At 41.0% G+C, this 23,683-nt stretch overlaps 1 protein-coding gene across 1 annotated transcript in view; it reads right to left on the bottom strand.

Moving 5' to 3' along the window:
• The window catches only part of ADAM9 (ADAM metallopeptidase domain 9), a 73,924-nt gene extending 50,547 nt beyond the window's left edge, over window positions 1–23,377 (bottom strand). The window contains exon 1 of the mRNA XM_075206999.1: window positions 22,882–23,377. Coding sequence (XP_075063100.1) covers window positions 22,882–22,954 — 73 coding nt within the window. The 5' untranslated portion in view covers window positions 22,955–23,377. The remainder of the gene's footprint in view (window positions 1–22,881) is intronic.
• Between the last annotated feature and the right edge of the window lie 306 nt (window positions 23,378–23,683).

Raw genomic sequence — 23,683 nt, 5'->3', positions numbered from 1 at the left:
ATGGCTCAGGGGGGGCAGTTTCCCATCACTGGTTTAGGAAATGAAAGCAAACAGAGGATAGGTTGCAATGAGTTTCAGCATAGTTACCTGTGCACCAGTTTTACAAATAAACCCCATGAAAGCCTATGGCGCCAGTCTCACTTTTTGGATGAGTCTGCCTTAATATGATATGCTGCATTTTCAATCTATTCACCATTAGATTTGAATGGATCATGGAATTCCTGCCCTGCCTATATATATATATTACTGTATATGTAACTTTCATACAATACACTTGCTGCTATGAAGTATACAGGGTGTTCGGAAAGTCACTGTGCACTTATGTATATTTACTAACACACGTTTCAATACACAATGATGTAAACACGAATGATAATTATAAGTAATGTTGAAAATGACCACCGTTCGCATCAACACAGGCTTGGATCCTTAGTATTTTGTTTCTAAACATCTCTATCAGTTGCTCGCTTGAAATAGGCTGAATGAATGCGGTTATCGCTGCTTTCAAGTCATCCAGTGTGCGCGGACGATCTTTGTACACTGCAGATTCTGCTGCTCCCCATAGATAAAAGTCTGGTGGATTTAGATCTGGTGAGCGCGGTGGTCACCTATCTTTTGAAAATAATGCGATCTCCAAAAAATTCCTTTAACAACTGCATAGATCTGTAAGAAGCCCCATCCTGTTGAAACCATGAGTAACTTATTTTATCACTTGTCATCTGACTGATGAAGGGGTAAAGAATCTCCAAACAATAGTACTCGCTGTTTATTGTGTTCATAAAGAAAGTAGGGCCCACAAATCGACATCTGGAAATCACAACCCACACACCAACCTTGGGATCGTGTAGGGGTGTTTTTCGTGCAAAACGTGAGGATTATTGAATGACCACAATCTTGAATTTTGTGAATGAACATAACCTGAGAGATGGAACCAAGCTTCGTCTGTGAAAAAGGTCACATCCAACACATTATCTGTATTTTCTGTGATAAATTGGTTAAACCATCTGCAATAGTGTATTCTTTTCTCATGGTCAGTTGCTTTCAGTTCTTGTACCGCCATTATTTTGTATGGGAAGAGCCGTAACTTCTTTTTCACGGCCTTATGAGCAGTTCCAAGACCAATATCATAATTTTATTATATGCAAATTAGAAATGTTACCTCAATGCTGATTGGCTGCCATGGGCAACTTCTCTGCTGCGTCAATTCTGCACTGTATTCACTGCTTTATTAAAAGTGCACAGTGACTTTCCGAACACCCTGTATTATTAATTTTCTTTGCTTCTAATAATTCATCCGCTATGGCTATGCTGCTGAAAACACATCAACTTTCCTTGTACATAGAAACTTGCATCACCTGCCAACTTGGATTAGCACAGAACCACACTCTTAAAATTCCCAAACCACACGCCCACGTGATTCATAAAACCATTGCTGCACATACAAATAATTCTTTCAGACTCTCAACAGGCACGGAAACTTTTTAAATAAGTTAATTTCGCTTAGTCTGGAACATGCAGACAAGGGTACGACAACCTGCAGGGGAAAAAAAAAAAAAAAACATCTGTGGAAAGAACCAAGAGGACACAATATCGCAGTGACACAGCCAGAACAAAGCTGTATCAGATTTAAACAAATCAGTGTCTAACACTGGTTAGATCAGTAGCTTATAATGGATAGTGAATCTCTAGGACATCTGACAACACTAGATTAGGAAAATGCTCCACATGTATTCTGTAGATAAGCTAGGGATACAGTCATTTGTTCAGCTACTTCTCACTGAGATTTACATGTTAAAAAAAATAAGAACCATAACGCAAGAAAGATATGCACTTCTCTATTTTATATATCTCAACCCCCTTTCCATAAAAGCTAATTGTGCTGCAGAAAACAGTTACATCTAATCTATGACCATGGTCTAGCACAGACCCTACTAATGATCCATGTGCACAGCTCCTGGGTAAAACTGGTGATGCCTACAGTCTGGAGCTCCTGGGATCTCTGCATTCTGTCAGCTATAATGGGTTTAAATGGACAACCAGGCCTGGCCAACCTGTGGAACTCCATGTGTTGTAAAACTACAAACCCCAGCATGCTTTGCCAGCAGATAGCCAGCCAATAGCTGGCTGGGCATGCTGGGACTTGTAGTTTCACAAACACCCAGAGATCCACAGAATGGCCAGGCCTAGACTATTCTATGGGAACACATTATAGTTTAGCTATATACTGCGAATACTATACTGTGATGTATAAGCAGCACTAGTGTGCAGGAAAGCCTAAACACAGGAGGTTTTATGAAAAGCTTTAACCATAACAACTAGGTCTTGGGGAAACAGAGAACAATCATCAGTAAACATCAGGGCTGGAGCTCAGTTACAATGTGTCTAGTGTTGTGTAATAAAGCAAACTAGTTTGAAAAGGACAAAGTCTAGTGAAATTAAAATAATCAATTAAAGCATAATTATCATGCAGCTGTGAAATATTAAACAATAGTTTAACTTACGGTTGTCAACACACATACCATTAATGAGATAAATCAGCTATAATACTTGCCCCTCCCTGTCTGTCATTAATACCTTAGGAATTCTTTAATTAGCTGTTGGTGTGTGCAAAAGATTCTGTGACACGGATCTCATGTGATCATTCAGAACCAATGTACAGAAAGCCCTCTGCTCAATCCTCCACGCTGACCCTGACTCAATCTGGAGACAAGGGTTCCAAACAATGGGCACCAACAGATGGGGAACAAAGGCCCTAAACAGTTTATGGTAGAGTAGGTTTGGTCCTCTACACTACCCTGTAGTACTGCGATTCCCAAAGTGTGCGCCGCGGCTCCCAGGGGTGCCGCGGCGCTCTCACGGTGGTGCCGTGGCCAGGAGGATTGGCAAGACAGAAGAAAAGACAGAAGAAATTGAAGAAAGAAGGTCAAGTATGGTAAGTAAAGAAACGGAGGGGAATGGTGATAGAAAACAGCAATGGAGGGGCAAAAGAATGAAGGAGGGCACAGAGTGCGTGGAGGTGATGCAGGCGCACAGAGTGTGTGGAGGTGATGGAGGTATGGAGACTAAGGGTGCCGCGAGCTGCAAAAGTTTGAGAACCACTGCTTTAGTATATTTTAGCAAGAGCAGGACTCTGAACCTGCCTGCATCTTCCGGTATGGGTTCGCCTCTCATCCCCAGGGATGGTACAGGGCATCTTGCTTTGGCAAAGGCCAAATGTGCACAAGTAAAAAGGGCTGTAGGGCTTAGTTTTGGCCAGGTAGGCAGCCCTAGGGTGGTTACAGCTCTCTTAGGAATACATTGATTACAATCCTTTATTAACACATTATGTAACATTGTCACGTGTTGCATTTAAAAATGTGGGGAAGTGACAAAAAGGGCTCCCACATGGGCTTAACCTTCATTGACTAGCACATCAACATGGTTACCGACTGCCCCTTATTTCCAGAAGCAGTCCCAACGTGTAAAGATCTGTCCCTGAAATGTTGTCACATGAAATGTCCCTATTTCACAATATTCACCATCAGCATTACATCTTCTGGATGTAATTCTAGCTCTCTAATCCTTTTCTCTAAGTTTTATACAGTCATAGATACTAAAGGTGATATCTGAAAATGCCAGAAACCAACATTATAATCAAATTCAGCAAACATGTCATGATGAGCATTGGAGGTGTGACCAGGCACTAATAATAATAATAATAATAATAATAATAATAATTAATAATAATAGGTTAAGCCTACCTTGGAACCCCTCTCAATGGGAAGAATACTAGTGCTAAGTTTCTGCATTACTGATATGTGATATTGAAAATGTTACATTATTGGTTAGTGGCATGTGCATGACTGTACTTTATAAATCAGATCTGTCCTATCTCTCCTCACAAATATAAAACATTGCTCACACCAAGAAACCAAGAACAGGGATGTTTCAATCATCTACTGGAATGCAACATCGGCTCCACTGCTGCGCCCAGTTAGTTCAACCGTCATTGCTGATGCCACCTCTGTGCCTCCTTTCATGTCTCCATCTCCCACCGGTCGCTGCATAGAAATGCCAGTCGCCAATGGCTGCTTTAATATTTGTGGCTAGCAATGCTTCTGCTTTGCACGGCCATACACACCGGTCCCGCAAGAAGCTACAATTGTTATTCCGCTTCTTTATGTATCAACTGCTCCCCACACCATCTTTACCTTCTGTTTCACAGACTCCCTCAATGTACAGAGCTTCGTAATATCTCAGCGCTATATAAATGTAAACAAATAATAATAATAATCCATATAGTCCTTGAAAAAGCTACAGTCATCCTAGGGAAACTTGCCCTTTAAATGACTGTCACCAGGACACTGCTACAAGTGTGCTAAGCACTGGCCCATGCCTCTGCAGCTAGAAGGACTATATGTTAAGACGGTCTGTCACCATGTACCGAAAGTGCCAATGAACTTGTAAGGACAAGGGTTAACTCTGGGAGGGGACCAGCACTCAGTTTTATCTACATTGATTATGCCATTCTGATGTTCAAGGTACATGCCCATAGTGTGTGCCTTTTACCTCCAGACTTTGGGGAGCAATCATCATCATCATTTATTTATATAGCGCCAGCAGATTCCGTAGCGCTTTACAATTGGACAATCACTAGAGAGTCTCCCAAGAAATAAAGAGAGAGATCAGCGCATTCATTTACCAGACTGTGGATACCCCAGACGAGGCTTATGGGGTATCGAAACATTTCTGTGGTCTGAACAGAGAGCTTTTGTTTTTTAAATGTAGGAGTTGCCTGTTTATGATTACAGTGTAATTGAGAAACAATTCAATTCATAAAACTGCTATTGACTTACTGAGATTTTGCTAAATAAAGATTTCTTTATTATTCCAAGACGTTTACCTAGGTGTAATCATTACCCAGGTAAGCAGGACCGGGGCAGGAAATAGGTTGAAATATAATCCCTCTAGTAGCCGACCTGGAATACAGTGAACTTCAAGTACACTAGAATGAATATATATATATATATATATATATATATATATATATATATATATATATATTATTAATATTATATATTCCCTCCTTCAACCGAAGAGATAGACAACAATGGAACACTATACTGCAGTGGTTCTCAAACTGTGCGCCTAGGCTCCCTGGGGTTTCTTGGCAATCTCACAGGGGTGCCTTGGCCAGGGTCACTGGTAAGCAATGTGGGGGGACCACTCAGTAATTATTTTGGCTCAGGGGTGCCTTAAAAAAATTATGGAGAACCTAAGGGTGCCTTGAACTGAAAAGGTTTGGGATCCACTGCTATACTGTGTGACTAATTTATCATTGAAGAGCCTCATTTCAATCTGTACAACAAATTTATATCATTATAACTATAAGATATGAGGGTACTCATTCAGCTGAGGGGAAACTGCAAAGCATAATATTTTTTAAAATAACTAATTTCTCTGCATTATATTTGTGTAATGTAAATGATTATTCTATATACTATGTAATTACTTACCTATAAGACTCCTTCAGCTGACAAATCCCTGTGAGGCCTGTGTGGAATTATCTGTAAGGGAATTCCTGCCTTATCTGCTAGGACTCTGAGAGGATAATAGCAGACAGGAATTATGACAAACAGGACTAATATTTCACTTGGTGCCAGCAGCAGACAAAGCCAGTCTGATAAATAAAAACCATTGTGCACATTTATAAAAACTCATTTCGTTCCTCTACTTCACTCATACTGAACACAGCAAACCTCACCCTGTTTTACGAAAACAGCTGCTAAAAGAATGCAAATCCCCGGCTAATAATAATGTGGTTTAAATAAGGGCAATTGTACAATTATGAAGACAAGCCAAATGTACAGAGTAAACACTTCTGTAAATGAACAATCAAGTTAGAAGAACAATGTTGCATGCCCAGACACATCTTACATTAGAGACGTTACAATGCGGGCACTTTTAGGAGCAACAAAGAAAATATCACAATACAGGATATTTTAGAAGTAAGATAAATAGAACATACCCATACGGTTGACAAGAGCCTGAAGCAACCAATTAGATTCCAGCTATCACTTATCTAGTACATTGTAGAAAATGATAGCTAGAATCTGTTTGGTTGCTATTGGCAACACTTCACTTTTTTACTTTTTAAAAGGATTGATAAATCCACCACTTGGTGTAACTTGGTAGCTGTGCCTGAGTGGATGAGGCTGCTAAAAACCAATCAGGAGCCAGCTAGGTTTTTTAGGCAAGTGCAAATCCCTCCTCATTTTTGGCGCTTCTTCAACATTACACAAAGGGGTATATTTATTAAACTGCGGGTATGAAAAAGTGGAGATGTTGCCTATAGCAACCAATCAGATTCTAGCTGTCATGTTGTAGAATGTACTAAATAAATGGTAACTAGAATCTGACTAGTTGCTGTAGGCAACATCTTCACTGTTTCAAACCTGCAGTTTAGTAAATATACCCCAGGGGGTAAATGTATGAAGCTTCGATTTTTTTCAACTCAACGGAAATCGGTGACTTTGCAGCTAAAATTTAAAGCAGAGATGGCTTGTAAAGGCAAGTTTGCCCTTACAAGCCATCGCCGCTTTAAATTTTAGCTGCAAAGTCGCAGATTTTCGGCGAGTTGAAAAAAATCGGAGCTTCATATATTTACCCCCAGGGGGTAAATGTATGAATCTCCGGATTCTTCATCTCCGGCGTGTTTTTAAATTTAAGCGCTGAAGAGGCTGAACACGCCGGAGATGAAGAATCCGGAGATTCATACATTTACCCCCAGGTCTCTTTCAGCCCACAAAAGGAGGGAGTATCAATGAAATATTCTGGTTTTAAGGATTTGTTTCGGGTGAAGTTTGTTAAGAGAAAACACAAACTGAACGCTTACAACTTCCCCACCCCATGCTCCGTTCACCTGTTCTCTTCAAACTTAACCTCAGAGTAGTGTTACCCCCCCCCCCCACTTAGAAGAAAAACAAACAAAAACCACATAAGCATTACACTATTCAACAGCCAATTTACATCTGACAAGAAATATATCAATTTTGTATGTCATTTGGTGTGTAGAATCTAAATATACTCTCAGAAATGTGGAGCAATGTTACTCCATAATGGGAACAAACTCCCTTCAGTGCCTCTGGCCTATGCAGGAGACATGAAAGAAACTTATGAAAGTCTAGCTGTGTTGTTGGAGGGAATCAAGTATGAGTATCGTGGATGGAACCATTGTTGTGACTTAAACGTAGATGAAAGATGGATTCACAAAGTACTGCTGTTTTTGGAGGAAGGGGGGGGTGATGATCAAGTCATTGGTGGTCAGTGGCAGCAACAGGCAGCCAATCGTGAGTCTACCTTTTGCCGATTGGCCTCAGACAGGAAGTGCTCACTTCACTTCCTTCCTGTCTGAGCAGCGAGGAGCACCTAAAGGTAAGTGAGGGGTGCTGATGCCAACATTCCAGGATCCAGAAAAGTACAACTGAGCTTAAGACACGAGCAGCAGCAGCAACAAGTATTGGAAGCAGGAAGAACAGGTAGGAGAGAGCAGGACAGTCCTGATTCTGGTGGGGCAGTCCTGAGTTTGGGGACTGACCCACTCAGTCAGGACTTTGTCCCAACTACAGAGACAGTTGGGAGGTGTGTCCCACTTCACACTGCTCTGCTCATGAAGGGGGAGCTGCATGCACCTAACAGTAGTGCACACAGCATTGCTCGTGTATTTAAAGGGAGATTGGAAGAGTTGGAGAGCTACCTAGAACTGTCTAAAATTATGGTCAATCTCCCATGCATGCTGGTCACACTCACTGGTGCTGTGCCGTTGGAAACCCCCTCCTCAAATCCTGCGTTTGCCCCCGAGTGCAGGTTTTCCATCTCTCTCTGCTGGAGCACAGGTGTACTCATTACTGACTGACACATTGTAACATATCCACAAGTGACAATTATTTCACTTGTGAACTGGAAAACCTGCACTGTTAAGGGTACTTGAGTACTGGGCTTGGGAAACACTGCCCTAAAGCAAAGTGACATTTTATCTTTTATTAACAATTACACTATGGCTAATTTGAATAGCTATGAGTTTCTGAAGTTTAATTTTGGCAGTTTAATTAGTATTTTATAAATTAATACAATGAGAATTCATAAATTCTGTAGAGATTCATTGAAATTTACAGGTATCTTACTTTTTCAGATATAGCTATTAGTGCTCTTGTTATTTGTGTGTATCTAGAAAAATGTGATGTTATAGAAATAATCTGATTGTTCCACTGAATTCAGCATTCCTAAATTAGGCAAAAACACACATTCACATGCTAGATGCAGAGAACATTTTAAAATTAGTTGAGTAGTGTTATCATAATACGGAATATACTGCAGGAGTTGGTTGATGGGTCACAAAATTATTCCATACAACTGCCAAAATATAACAAATAATACCTGCCAATCACACTCACTACACTTTACAGAGATTATGATGAATTTAGAGTCACTGGGCAGCCCTGTAAATTCAGGCACACATCATCATCAACATTTATTTATATAGCGCCAGCATATTCCGTAGCACTTTACAATTGGGGACAAACACAGTAATAAACAAACTGGGTAAAACAGACAGAGTATGCTTAGTATGCTATATGATCCAGTCACACAGCAATGTTTGTCAGAGTGTAGTTGTCTTGCTTGGATTGTGTAGAGGGTGGCAACAGAGTAATCTAGTGAGGTTAAGAGGGTGGTTGAGGAATATTATAAGCTTGTCTGAAGAGGTGGGTTTTCAGAGAAATCTTGAAGGTTTGTAGACCTGAGGAAAGTCTTATTGTGCAAGGGAGGGAATTTTATAGAGCGAGTGCAGCCCCAAAAAAAAGTCCTGTAAAGCTGGGTACACACTACAGAAATTTCGACCAACTTTTTATGCCGAGCGATTATACATGCGATCGATGGTCCGATCACTCGGTCCATGGACTGCATACACACTAGCCTTGTTTCGGACGATAAAGGGAAGAGCGGACTTCCTTTAGCGACTTTTTACAGCCATGTTGTCGTGAGCAATGACTGTAATTTCGTACTCGCTGTTGTGGATCGGTCGGAAGTTTATACACACTACACAGCGGAAACAAGATTGGAACAAAAATATTAAACGGTACGACCAACCAAATGAGGCGATAATCGTTCATTTGGGCAGACTTTCGACCATTGTGTCACTGCACACACCGACCCGACTTTTGAACGAGCGGTCGTATGTCTGCTGTTTGAGCTGATTATTGGACGAAAACAGTGTAGTGTGTACCCAGCTTAACTGGGAATAGGAAGATACGAGAGTGTATGAGAGACGTAGATCTTGTGCAGAACCGAGGTGTCGTGTTGGGAGATATTTTGAGACAAGTGAGGAGATGTATGTTGGTGCAGATTTGTTGATGGCCTTGTATGTTAGTAGAAGTATTTTATATTGGCTTTGGTAAAAAAAAACAGGCAACCAGTGTAGAGATTTGCAGAGTGGAATGCAAGCAAAATCAATCTACAGAGTGATTCAGCAGAGAAATAACGATTTGCAAGGAACATCAATCTAGCCGCTGCGTGCAAAACAAATTGTAGGGGCTCGAGTCTGTTTTGCGGAAGACCAGTAAGGAGGGAATTGCAATAATCAATGCTGGAGATAAGTGAATGAATTAAAGATTTTGCAGTGTCTTGTGTAAGATATGTGCGTATTCTGGAAATGTTTTTTTAGATGTATGTAACATGATTTAGATCTAGAATCGATGCGGGGAACAAAGGATAGGTGTGAGTCAAGGATTATAAAATTTGTGTATCATCCGCATAGAGATGATACTGAAATCCAAAGAAACTTATTAGTTTTCCAAGAGAAGTGGTGTAGATAGAGAGAACAGCAGAGGACCTAGGACTGAGCCTTGTGGTACTCCAAATTATAAAGGAAGCAGAGCAGAGGTGGATCCAGAGAAATTAACACTGAAAGAGCGATTAGATAGGTAGGATGAGAACCAGGATAGGACAGTGACTTGAAGACCTAGGGATTGTAGTCTTGGTACGATTTAAATGTGTTAAAAAGGCGTTTGGGGTTAGAAGTCTGAGCATAGACGAGAGATTGGAAGTATGTTTGTTTTGCAGTGTGTAGAGCATTTCGATAGGAGTGATAAATAAAAGTATAAGTGAAGAAATCATTAGAGGTTCGAGATATACGCCAGTGACATTCTGCTTTACGGGGAAGTTTTTGAAGATTTCATGTTACTTTAGTATGCCAGACCTGACATCAAAGTTGATGTGTAGTATGAAGAGTCACTGGAGCCACTTGATCAAGGACTGTTGCTAGGGTTTGGTGAAAATGAAGCACTGCAAACTCAGGGGAGGAGAATGTAGAGATAGGGGAGATAAGGTGTTGGAGAGAGGTGGAAAACTGTTGAAGTTTAATATTATTATTAATTTTTATTTATAGGGCGCCACAAGGTGTCCGTGGCGCCGTACAGGGACAAAAACGAATTACAATACAAGGTGAGACAGCACAGTACAGTAAACATAAAGCACAGTAACTCAGTAAGCTCAATGCACAGCTAGTGAGGGTGGGGGGAGTATCCGCAAATGACGGGCCCCAAAAGGAGGGCACGGAAGACAGGGAGACCCCCAGAGGTGGAGGGGGCCCTCGAGGAGGAGGGCAAAGTAGCTGGAGAGCAGAGTTAGAAGTGGTGGAAACAGGAGGAGAGATGGCCCTGCTCAGAGGAGCCTACAATCTAAGGGGAGGGGTGGACAGACGGAGAAACACAGGGAAGAGAGGGAGAGTAGAGGGACGGCGGCAGGGAAGGGGAAAGAAGGGGGAGAGGCAGAGGATAAGGTAGGTAGTTAAGTGGGAGACTGGAAGGCTTTAATAGAGTTAAGATTTCTGCGAGTATGAGGAGGCCATATTTTTGTTATTGCCAGAAGGTTGAGGTTGTTTCAGAGGAAGAGATCATGTATGGAGGTAAGTTTGTTACAAACAGAGCGTGCATTCCAAAGGGCACATTTAAAGGACTTTGGAAGAGAGGAAAGAAAGGTGATGTGTTTGAGGTTTGCTGGATTGCGGCAGTGTTCTGATGTATGTGTGTGTGAGGAGTGTGGGGGATCTGAGCTAATAGAAGCAGAAAAAGAGAGAAAGTTAGCTAAGAGGATTGCAAGATGTGTGAACATGAAATACATGTTTGCAACACTGCATAGTAAAAAAAAAAAAATCTAATAACCTCATCTATGGGTAGAATATAAAAATCAAATGCATTATTTAGCATCACTGACCAATCGTACGGTTAAGAAGCGACAGAACACAGCATGACAACAGGATTGTGGAGCATATTAAATGAACATGTCAATACGTGCAAAGCAGCGGCACATACTTTGAGAGGGTTCCCATATTGGAAATATCAAGAATCTGCATCTCCTTTGAAGTGTAGTCGTCTCCCACACACTGAGGAGATAATTATTTTACAGCTTGAAGCCAATATTCACGACAATGCAAATTGCCTTGTGCCTCGGAGATGTCACGAGTACCCAGTGTGTAGACAGGCCCACAAAATGGCTGCCTTGACTATGCACATTTTAAACCTTGGAGGAAAATGTCCATCAGGTTTTCATTACAGATACAAAAGTAATAGTGATGTTAGAAAGTGTTAACAGATTTGTGTTTATACTGTAAGTTTTATTTGGCAACAGTCAGTGACATCACAACTAAAGACTCTACACAATGTGCACGTGCTATGTGTCTAGTTCTGGGCCCCACCCCCAGATGTTTCGGCAGAATCGCCTAGTTAGACAGGAAGCAGCAGTTCTGAACTGCCCGTACATAGAGATGCTTCACTTTTGGGAAATGTTTTCAGCCTCTCCTAATTCAGAACGTTAGAAATATTTGTTATCTGGGCAGGAAACCAACTTTTCCCTAGTAGTAACTAACCACAAGAGTAGTCTGGGAATATAAGAAAAACAAATTGTGACACAAATTGTGAAGCACATTTGAGGTGCATAAAAGCTCAGAAATTGTGCATTTCAGCCAAATTTCAGCTCAGTAATGTATGAATGATGGTGAATTTTGGCAATATTGTGGGTATTACCATGAACCGGAGTGGGGTGCCCCTGCTTATTGGCAAACCAGACCCAGACCGGTCACCACAAGACTGGAGAGAGAGATGTATAAACAGCCCTTTGAAACTTTCCCATTCCAGTATTCCAAGTATGACAGATCCCCTGTCCATTATACGAATATAGAAAACAGTTGAAGATAGTATACATAGGCAGAGACCAACCTATGACAACCAATCAGATATTCACTTTTGATCAACCAATTAATGGAAATAATTGTTTAGTAGGTCCCATTACTTTTTACCGTATTGTCATTCATAATGATTATTATAGAATATACCGAGCTGCGGAATATATTTGTGCAATGTGAGTATAAGACAGTAATAGTGATGGCTTATACTCTGTCAATATATGATTCTGAAGAAATGACTGTTTTGGTGGAGAAGCGCGTGTGCAACAAGTAACAAGGCTGAAGCAGTGATATGCTATTGGACACATCATTTTACAGTTGCTTTTATACTTGGATAGGAGAAGCCCTTTCAGTATACTGGGGGCCTAAGCACTTGGGATGCATCTATCTGGACCACTAACTGAATGCAGAGTTCACTGCTTGAGAGATGCAATATTAAAGCCATCGGGCTTTGGAGGATTGTATTATGTTTGTTGGAGGATTCCTGTGACCGCCAAGTGTGACTGCAGAGTTCACCGCTAACTGATCTGATGGCGAGACAATTATCAGCTCTTTCATTTACCGTAATATAAAATCATGTTACATTTACAATTCTCAGAGCAGAGTCAATATATACCACTAAGAGACTAATTATTTTATTACCAATTGTATTTTCTTCATGCTAGTTGCCATTTCTTATCACAATGAGAAGAAATTATATAATGCTCTTATTTATTAAAAAATTTGTCAGCCAGGAGAGCGGCTCCGGATCCTGTCCCGGTGAATAGTCTATACTTGAGTTGTTGCCAATAAGGGTCATTAATCAGGATGTAGCCAAGGAGGATTTATCTCTCTGGCCATCTCTTGACCAGACCCCTGCTGGAAGTGTGTTTACAAAGTCAGAAGATAAGAGGCTGCATTACAGTCCTGGGGCTAGATTTACTAAACGGCGGGTTTGAAGAAGTGGACATGTTGCCTATAGCAACCAATCAGATTCTAGCTTTCATTTTGTAGAATGCACTAAATAAATGACAGCTAGAATCTGATTGGTTGCTATAGGCAACATCTCCACTTTTTCAAACCCGCCGTTTAGTAAATATACCCCCTAGTGTCCCTCCTTCCTTGCCACCTTGCTTGAATCATGGTGGCCAAATTATTTATTAATGGTGGTGACCAAGTGGCTTACTACTGCAGGTTAACAAAGAACAGTTAAAAAATGAAAATAAACAACCTGTAATTCATTTAATAAGTCAATATCAATTCATGGTAACAGGATCCTTATGTAAAATGCCACAAAACAATTGACGATTGTGGGACCAAATGTGAATGACTTCAACGTGGCAAGTACCTAGAATATTTTTTTCAAGTTTTTTTGCAGCCATGTTAAAGTACACCCATCACTTACACACACACACACACACACGCAGCTATTATGTAAGATAAAACCAATGTTCATGGAATCTTTCCAACAACTTTCGTAACAGGTGACAACAACAGTTTTGATGACCGACATTTGGCTCCATAACACAAAAAATAGGTAATCATGTCTGCTTCCTCTATGTAAGGACAATGGTTCTTTTCCAAAGAGAATTAAAACATTGGTTTTGGCAGCTTGCAAGTTATGTTTACACAACACACTGTTTAATTAACTGCAAGGAGTCGATATATACACATACAGGAAGTCATGAAAGGGCACATCAGCCTGAGGCTCTCATTCTTGTGTAGCCAATTACACAAAGAAACATATATACATACTGACATGACAACCCAATTTCCAGGATCTAGTCAGGTCACATGATGGAATGTACAGACAGAGGGCACTAGTCAGGTCACATGATAGAATGTACACGGACAGAGGGCACTAGTCAGGTCACATGATAGAATGTACACGGACAGAGGGCACTAGTCAGGTCACATGATAGAATGTACACGGACAGAGGGCACTAGTCAGGTCACATGATAGAATGTACACAGACAGAGGGCACTAGTCAGGTCACATGATAGAATGTACACAGACAGAGGGCACTAGTCAGGTCACATGATAGAATGTACACAGACAGAGGGCACTAGTCAGGTCACATGATAGAATGTACACAGACAGAGGGCACTAGTCAGGTCACATGATGGAATGTACAGACAGAGGGCACTAGTCAGGTCACATGATGGAATGAACACAGAGGGCACTAGTCAGGTCACATAAAAGAATGTACACAGACAGAGGGCACTAGTCAGGTCACATGATGGAATGTACAGACAGAGGGCACTAGTCAGGTCACATGATGGAATGTACAGACAGAGGGCACTAGTCAGGTCACATGATGGAATGTACAGACAGAGGGCACTAGTCAGGTCACATGATGGAATGTACAGACAGAGGGCACTAGTCAGGTCACATGATGGAATGTACAGACAGAGGGCACTAGTCAGGTCACATGATGGAATGTACAGACAGAGGGCACTAGTCAGGTCACATGATGGAATGTACAGACAGAGGGCACTAGTCAGGTCACATGATGGAATGTACAGACAGAGGGCACTAGTCAGGTCACATGATGGAATGTACAGACAGAGGGCACTAGTCAGGTCACATGATGGAATGTACAGACAGAGGGCACTAGTCAGGTCACATGATAGAATGTACAGACAGAGGGCACTAGTCAGGTCACATGATAGAATGTACACAGAGGGCACTAGTCAGGTCACATGATAGAATGTACACAGAGGGCACTAGTCAGGTCACATAAAAGAATGTACACAGACAAAGGGCACTACTTCCCAAACACATGACATGACAGTTTCCTCAGATCGTTTTTCTGCCCTCTCATTTCACCAAGAAGCATAAGAGGAAATGAACACACTTTAATGTTACCTCCCTTCCCATTCAGAAACAAATGAACGTCATTTCCCGAATAGCTAAAGATTATTAATACGCTATTAACTATGTATAACCAAAGAAGCAAAACAGCTTGTTGTTATATAGGAATGTTAAAAGGACCAACAAAACCCAATTTAACATTTTCATATATACGACACACAAAGGTAATATATACTGTCCAGTGTCACCCTAACATTTCACTGCAGTTCTGCTAAAATGTACCTTTCTCTTCTATTAAACATCTAGAACCACGTCTCACATATTTAGCACACTGTCCAAAGGTGATCTGACACCAACCTGACATTTCAGTCAGTTAGCAAGTTGCAATTTTGAGGAACCTTCCTCCGATCATGTTGCAGTCAGACATGGAACCACTTTTGCCCAATAAGACACTCATGCGTCAATTCATGGTGGGACACGCTCTTAAGTGAGTTATCTTTTGTGGCCAAATAAATGGGTGACTTTGTTCTTCTCCAAACTTAACCAGCCCTCCTGAAACCCCTCTCCGCAGAGTGACTGTTGTAACCAGAGTCACTTATTGCCCTTACTGCTCAAATGACTCAGGAGAGAGGACACAATATAGGTATAAAGCATCTGGAGTTGGGACCTGCATCCAGCGTCCCCTGTATGCCTGAGATTCAGACGCAGTACAAGAGTGTCATTCTATTTAAATGCAAAAGAGCTAAATTTAAACTACAATACTATATTCTTACTACCTATTTAATTAATAATTGAGTTCCGATGACTGTGATAAGATGTGAGGAATTATCCAGCGTAAGCAGTGAAAGTTATTTACAGGTAACTCTGGGGAGACCTCTCCCTGCATTTATAACTACATATCCACAGCTTTATATATACAAGCAGCCATTACATTGTAATTTTCTTTTTTCACCCTCTGCAAAAAGTGAGAGTGCAGATGCTGTCAAATGAAATATATTTCCCAGTACTACTAGAATGAAGACATGTATGTGAGACATTAATTAATCCTTGGACAATGCAAGTAGCTCTTTCCAATTGTTCACCTGGATCCAGACATCCGAATGCTGTTTTTTCATCTATATCCAGCATATTAAAGGGTTACTCAATCTCCTTTCTCAAGTAACCAAATAACCAGCCAACTGCACACAAAACACTCTCAAAGTCTTCTTATAGATATGAGGACACCTAAAGATCAGGAACAAACGGATATATGGATGGACAAACGTGCTGGGGAAGGATTAAAAACGCTGTTTTTTCCAGAAGAGTTGAAATAAGAGAGAACAGCCATACTGCAAGATAAGAAATTGTATCTTCTTTGGCAATAGGAAAGGAACGTGGGAGAGCATAATGGATAAATATCCACATATTATAATTCCAGTGTTGTACATCCCACGGGCTAAACCGGCTTCATAAAGCAGCAATCCCAATTTATTGATTTCTAAATTAAGTCATTTTTAAGCATGCATTTGAAAGTCATTTTCCGTAGATATATTCCCACAAATCATTACCTCCTTTTTAAAAGCTCTCTGGTTGGCAAACAAAAATGGCTGCCAGACAGATACAGTAGGTCCGCTACACTAACATAGACTCACAGCATGTGACGTGAAGGTACAGTGAGGAGAAGGATGCTGTCATAGCACAGAGGAATGCTCCAAAGCCTCTCTGCTCACTATATCATATGACTGGGGGACCAGGGAAAGTGGTAAATACCAGCATTCTTCTGACAACCTGCCACAGTGCCGTATGTTAAAAGTACACCTGATTTTACCATGGTATTGCTGCCTTAATGACATGAGGTTCGACACTGTGAAAAATCTAGAGAAGAGCAAAATTAGTGGTCAACCATATAAAAAATACTCAAATTTTAGCTGCAGTCATTATGAAGAAGCAGGGAGAAAAGATGCAAATAATAAAATAACACCACTCAAACTATGATGGGATGATGTATTTTATTCGAAAAAAACAAAAATGAACTTCTTCAAGAACCTGTGAGGATATTAATTAATACCTAAAAGTGTAAGGGACACAGTACTTGGTGGGATGTCTTCTGCATTCAGTAGAGATGCTCAGGCTCTGTTCCCCGAGAACCGAATACACCCGAACTTAGCAGACCAGAGTACCGAGCCGGCTCAGTACTATCGGGCACCCTCGGAATTGAAAATGAGGCAAAACTACATTGTTATGTCGCCGGATCTCACGAGTTTTGGATTCTATAAGTACCCCCCTCCACGGCGATCCAGTGCCATTTCATAGAGGGACACAGAAGGGGTAGCACAGTTCTTGGCAGTCTCTAGCAGTGTTCTTAAAGTCTCCAGTGACATTCAGAGCTCCATTGCTCCATTGCTAATTGTCATTGCTGAAATAGAAATAACTGATTTAATGATCCAAGGACAATTCCATCTTGCACCACTTTTCTTTTCTGCCACTGCTGTATGCCAATGTGTCCTAGATATGCTATGAACTGCCATGTTTTTGTGTCATAGCTCAGTCGCTTACCATCCAGCCAGGTCGCTGCAGTCTTTGTTTGAAAGTATTTGAAAATAATATTGTGACCTGTGAGATGGTCAAAATTGACTGCAAATGACTTGAAAAATCCAAAACCAAAACACGCAAGGGCGGTTTTGCCAAAACCAAAGCACAAAGTTAATCCAGATTCAAAACCAAAACCAGAACACGGGGGTCAATGACAGGGGCACACGGAGTATTGTCGGCGGGGGGGTTTTCCCCCGCCGACCCCAAAAAACAAAAAAAAAAAACTGAGAGAGAGCTACTGCGCATGTCTAAGAAGCATCTGCGGTGGTGCTGTATACAATAAGTCTCCCTTTACAAGGCAGCGCCGCTTTAAATTTAAGCGCTGAAGACGCCGAACTCGCCGGAGTTGAAGAATCCGGAGGTTCATACATTTACCCCCATGTGTACAACGGGCCCACAGCATCACAGCAAATGGCATGGACCACAGCAGCCACAGAGAAAATCATGGGCCAACGCCACCTTTTTCCTTTTCCCCAGTTTTCAGAACAGTCTCCCGATGTAACATATTTGCCTCAGCTGAGCTGCTTGTATGAAGGGAACACAGCACAGTGTAGTTCAAATGTGTACATGCGATGTAACAGCCACATGTAGCATAGTCACGATAGAACCAGGATGTAACCATTATCATACACCAGCAATGCAGTACACCGATATGGCTTCCACACACTGCTGCCAGAACACATGGACTAGGTTACAAAGGACAATTGCTTTTAACTAGGGTTTGAAGTAAATGGATAACAGTGTTAAGGTTAATACACCCAAGATGCAATTAAAGAATGTGTGTTAACCTATAATGGATTTGTTATAAGCAATTCCTCCACTGTAAAACATTATGTAAACCTCCCCTTGAACCACAACCTCCTAAAATATTCAAATCAACTCCATGAACCGATTATGACAATTTGACGACACACCTGCAATCATATGCAGCAGTGAAACGTTAAAAGTATAAAACCAAGGAGGACAATTTGTGGCACTTGAGCAGTTGTTGAACTACAAGTTCCAGCATGTTTTACCAGACTTCTGTAGTTTCGCAACAGCTAGCGTGCCAAAGCCTTGTATAAAAATAACCTCAGAAAAAGATAAGAAAGTAAGGTACTAATCACTGAGTAATAATCTGCTTAATATACAAATGAGGCTGTACAAGCCACCAATGTCTTTTTAACTACTTTTTTTAAAAAAAATTCAGGAGGGGGGAATTCAATTCCCCCCCCAGATTAATGCAACATTAATCCTACTACCGTTATTACGGTAAATTTAACCCAGCAAGCAAAAAGCTGGCGTGGAAATTACCAAAATAACGGTATTTAAGCCATACTTGCCAACTTTTCCTCGTTGGCTTCAGGGAGATCCCGAAGGAGGCGGGTGTGTGTTGGCGGGGCTTGACGAATCGCATCATATTGACACCGCCCCCCTAAACGATTGTCGCAATTACAGCAGGGGGTGGCTGACGCGATATTTGCGTCATTAAGCTGCGACTCCCACCACTTATCTATTGCGGGGAAGAGAATCGGGAGGTTGCCCTGCTCTCCTGGGACCACGAGAGGTCTTCCAGAAATACGGGAGTCTCCTGGACATTCCGGGAGAGTAGGCAACTATGCGTTAAAGAAAAGCAGCTAATTAATCTCTAGAGACTGAAGTCCCTTTACATTTCTGTCTCCATTACTGAAGTCATGTTGTCTTACCTGCCAGTCTTTGATTAAATCTTGGTCTCCATGAAAATGGCCGCCTCCATAGGCATCAATACATGGACATAGGACACAATTTCTGAACTTTGTCATCATGCCACAGAAGGCAAAGTCAACCACGTCTTGTACTGACTCAGCATCAGGGAAAATGCCAGACTCTTCAGGGAGTGAGGGAGATCACCCCTATTTTTGTAGTTCCACAGCAGCTGAGGAGCCATGATTTCTCTTTTCTGCACTATAGGACAATGTTTGACCAACAAAAGTTAATTTCTTTCCTTGACACCCTGCAGACTACAATGTAAATGATGTGATGTAAACCTAGATAGCCACATCTCATAACAAAATATAGCCAAAGTAAGCAGTACTGTTCAGAAAAAAATTATGTACCCATGACAATAAAAATGTTTCGTTCAAAAGTTTGTATGGGGTGGGAAAGGACCCGGGTAAAAATGAAAACTCTACTTATGACAACTGTGGATGGTGGCTTAGGTCTCCCAGACTTTAAAAAAAAATGTTTTTTAGCATTGCATACTTCACAATACGTTCAAATCCATGTTCGTTCAAACATCAAACTATCAAACTGATTTTTAAACAGAATTACTACAAGTAGTATCAAGCGTCTTGTTTACGACTTCGGAAGACCCATAGACCTCTATTAATTAAATCCATCGCTACGATGGCTTTTTCTTTTAAAATGTGGGATCATGTGACAGTTTTATTAAAATTTATCTTTCAACACCTTCCGTTTGTTCTCTTTGGAATAATTCCAGCTAGCATGAACCCTAATTGTTATTAGTGGCATTAGATTCTTAACCTGAATTATCTGACCTTCGATTGAAACTACATCTCTCAGAAGAACATTCTCACCAATATTTACAAATACGAAACTTTCATGATTCCATTTGTTCAATCCATCAAAAAACTCTTTGCGGGCTGTGGCTGGATCACATAGGAATAACTTATTGTACATATTAAAATGAAGAGTGCAGGGCACCACTGCATATCATTGCAAATGTACTGATATTTACTATATTTTTTTAAATTGTGTATATGTCGGTATATAAAATGTATTGATTTCTAATGTATCATGCCAGGTTAGAGGAAGTCTGTTTTGCTGATAGCAGGAAATGCTAAGCAAGTCTTTTCATTGCAGAAGTGACAAAAACCTGCTCTAGCCTGAAGGTCCAGCAGGTGGTCGTTACCTGTTGTTACGTCTTGTCAGAGGAACCTGTCTGAACAATATAGCCTCAGGATACAAGTAATTTAGGATATCACAAAATGCTGTGAATTTTGTAAGTTAAATTGTGTTAACTTCACGTCTAGAGAAATATCACATCCTGATGTTACATTATCTGATGGTTATCAGACGCTTCTGTGCCTGATCGGATCAGTGGACTGGTTTACCCACTGCCAGGATTTGTGTCAGAATCTGTATAAAAACAGCTCTTTCTGAACATGTAGTAGCATTATTCCATCTGTACCTTCTGAGATCACCAGTATCATAAACTAGTGTGTAACTGTCCTTATTAGGATTGCTTGAGCTAATAAAACACCACTGCCTCAAGATCCTGCTTTGACGCCTACTTACCTGCTGTAATTCCTGTGACCACAGATTAGACCAATCTAATCTGTTATCCGGCTGTTCCGAGGTTGGAACCCAGCATCGAGTACCAACGCTTTGCCAGCTACCCTGCAGCTATGGCCAGTGGGATAGGCCAGGGGGAACCTTTCACAGCAAACCTGATCTGAAGGCAAGAGGTCAGGTGCACCAGCCAGGTGCCCAGCAAAGGGGTACACTACCAGGTACCCAGAAGGACGTGGTTTTAAGTGCCAGTGAAGGAGCCTAGTGGTGGCAGCAGAAAAAGCCCCTCCTACTGCGGTTAGAGGGCACAATTTGGGAAAAAGAAAGGGGGCGGTGACAAGACAAGCCCAGCCGGTTCCCAGCAACATACCACATAGGGTGGCATAGGAGGTCCATCCGGTCACAGACTTCTACGTTTTATCTATTTCATTAAACTTCCTGGGGTACCACTTTAAATTACAAATTATTTATAGCTTTAACCTCAAACGATGAAACATCCTTTTGGAATATCATGAGGACCAGAGATGGGGGTTACGCTCGCCATTGGAAATTGGCTATGTAAATGTATATGAAAAGAGCTTTTTAAAATGTACATTTGTACTAAAATTAAAAAACATCACTACAAACAATATCTTGTTCCCTTCAAGATACATCTCTTTTCCCCATCTTCATCTGATCATTGCTGGAGAAATTGTTCTCAAATTTTGGAGACTTGCCTTAATTACTCAAATGTTGGAACGTAACTAAAAAATTGATTAAAGCTGTAGCATCCTTCGACATTCCTCTTTCACTATAATTTTTTCTTCTACCACTCCCGATTGCAGGTATTAACAGACACTGTAATGAACTAAATTGTCACATCTACCGTGCAACACCTTCCCAGATAGTCGCTCTTTGGAAGTCTTGGAATCCGCCCTCTATCATCACTGATATAAACAGAGTTTCATCATTTTATAATATACAGCGTATCACGTTTTCTTAATAACGCCTCTAACACTTCTGACAATACCTGGCTTCCCTGGTTAAATGTTTATAATCTAAATGATTTTTGTCTTATATTTTATTACATTTTGTCAAACCCAATTGATTTCATGCAGAGATTTTGCCCCCTTCCTCCTTCTATCGTGGATATCTGCTGCTTTGCATTCTATTTCGTTTTTATTAGTAGTCACCAAAAAATAGTATGGGGACTGCTCCCTAACAAGTTTCGAAAAAGAGATTTTTTTCGAAAACTTGTCATGTTAATGTACACTGGCGTACATCATCGGTAATGAAGACTTTATTTAATTTTTCATTTATGTCCAGCTCTTACAGCGCATGTGCGGAGGGATCATGTGATCCCTCCCTGCCACATGATATAATTTCTACAGGAGGGTTCTTGTGCGCATGCTGCAGATTTTCGTTCGGGACATGCGCACATGCTCGGTGAAGAGGAACGAAGAAAGGAGGAGGAGGAGATCCTGACACGAGCACATTACGAAGACGCCGTTGTAAGTATTTTTCTTTATCACAGAAACAGCAGTTTATCGAAACTGCTGTTCCTGTGTTAGTTTTTTAATAAATATGAGAAAAAGTTCAATCCTTATCAATGCAATAAGGATTGAAAACTATTTTTCATTTTCTGTGTTGTTTGTTAAATAGGCCCCTATGTAACATAGTTGTATTGATTCAGCTGATAACATTAATTAAGCTTTCAGCAACATTCCAGGCTTTTCCTATGGCATCATAAAAAGTGATATACATCTACCTATCGTACAGTAATTGACATCTATATGGAACATATGACTCATGTGTTCCAAGGAATAAAAAAAAAAAGGAAAGAGGAAACAGTTCAACCACATTATTACACACAAAGTATACAGTACAGCAAGAAAATAATATAATAAACGTGCCATAAAATCTACTACATCAAAAAAACATGTTTAACCAAATAAACATGTGTACATGCCTAGCATATATGTGCCAAAATGAAAGCCGCATAGTTTTATCAGGTAAAGGATCCAAAGAAGAATGTTATAATGTTTCTTACCTAGGACCACTGTGCAGGTGATGATCAGTATAATCCCTGTGTGGAGGGTGACAGATATGCAGGTAGCAGCCATGGGATGTAAACCTTTACTATAGATGATATTTGTATACACAAGAGCAGCACAATCCCCCTGACCCCCCCAGTCTGATCACAATACCCCCCTGACTGAAGCCGATACCAGCCCACTTTACCCTCTTCTCTATGTGCCCTGCACCCCACCTCAATAGTAGCCCCCCTAACTGAGCCTCATGCTCAAGCGCAAAGCGTCAGCCCTCTCCTCTGGCAGCAGATTCCTCCAGACACAATGAGAAAGCCTCCCAAAGTTAACAATCTGCGTTTTGAAGTCAGCACTTCCTCCTTGCTGGATGATCCCTGGCAGGAGGAGGAGGAGGAGAAAAACGATCCCTATGTCCCGCTTCTGGCTCAGCTCTCCCATAGAAGTGCTCACACTCTACCCAGCTGATCACTCCCTGACCTCAACATGCCCGGCGCGCATGCGCGAACCGGCTGCCACTGCATGATTCTCCGCGCAACAGCGCCATCTCATGTTCTTGATGTGAACTGCATTTAATTCAATGTAGTCATAAATAAATTAGTTCCAGGTCCCCAGTTACCTGAAGTGTATAGTCCTATTAATCTTAATAAATGATTGCACCATCATAAGTAGCAAAACTGTGGTATTTTGCAGTGTCTTGTTACCTTTACGAGTATCTCTAAAGTTTTATGAAAAAAAGATGTTTTAAGAAGACATTCTTTTGCGATTGTATATGTGACTCCCATTGAACCTGACTGGATATAGTTT

The sequence above is a fragment of the Mixophyes fleayi genome, chromosome 4 (assembly GCF_038048845.1).
Source record: "Mixophyes fleayi isolate aMixFle1 chromosome 4, aMixFle1.hap1, whole genome shotgun sequence".
NCBI classification, from domain to species: domain Eukaryota; kingdom Metazoa; phylum Chordata; class Amphibia; order Anura; family Limnodynastidae; genus Mixophyes; species Mixophyes fleayi.
This window is presented reverse-complemented; position numbering and strand designations above follow the sequence as displayed.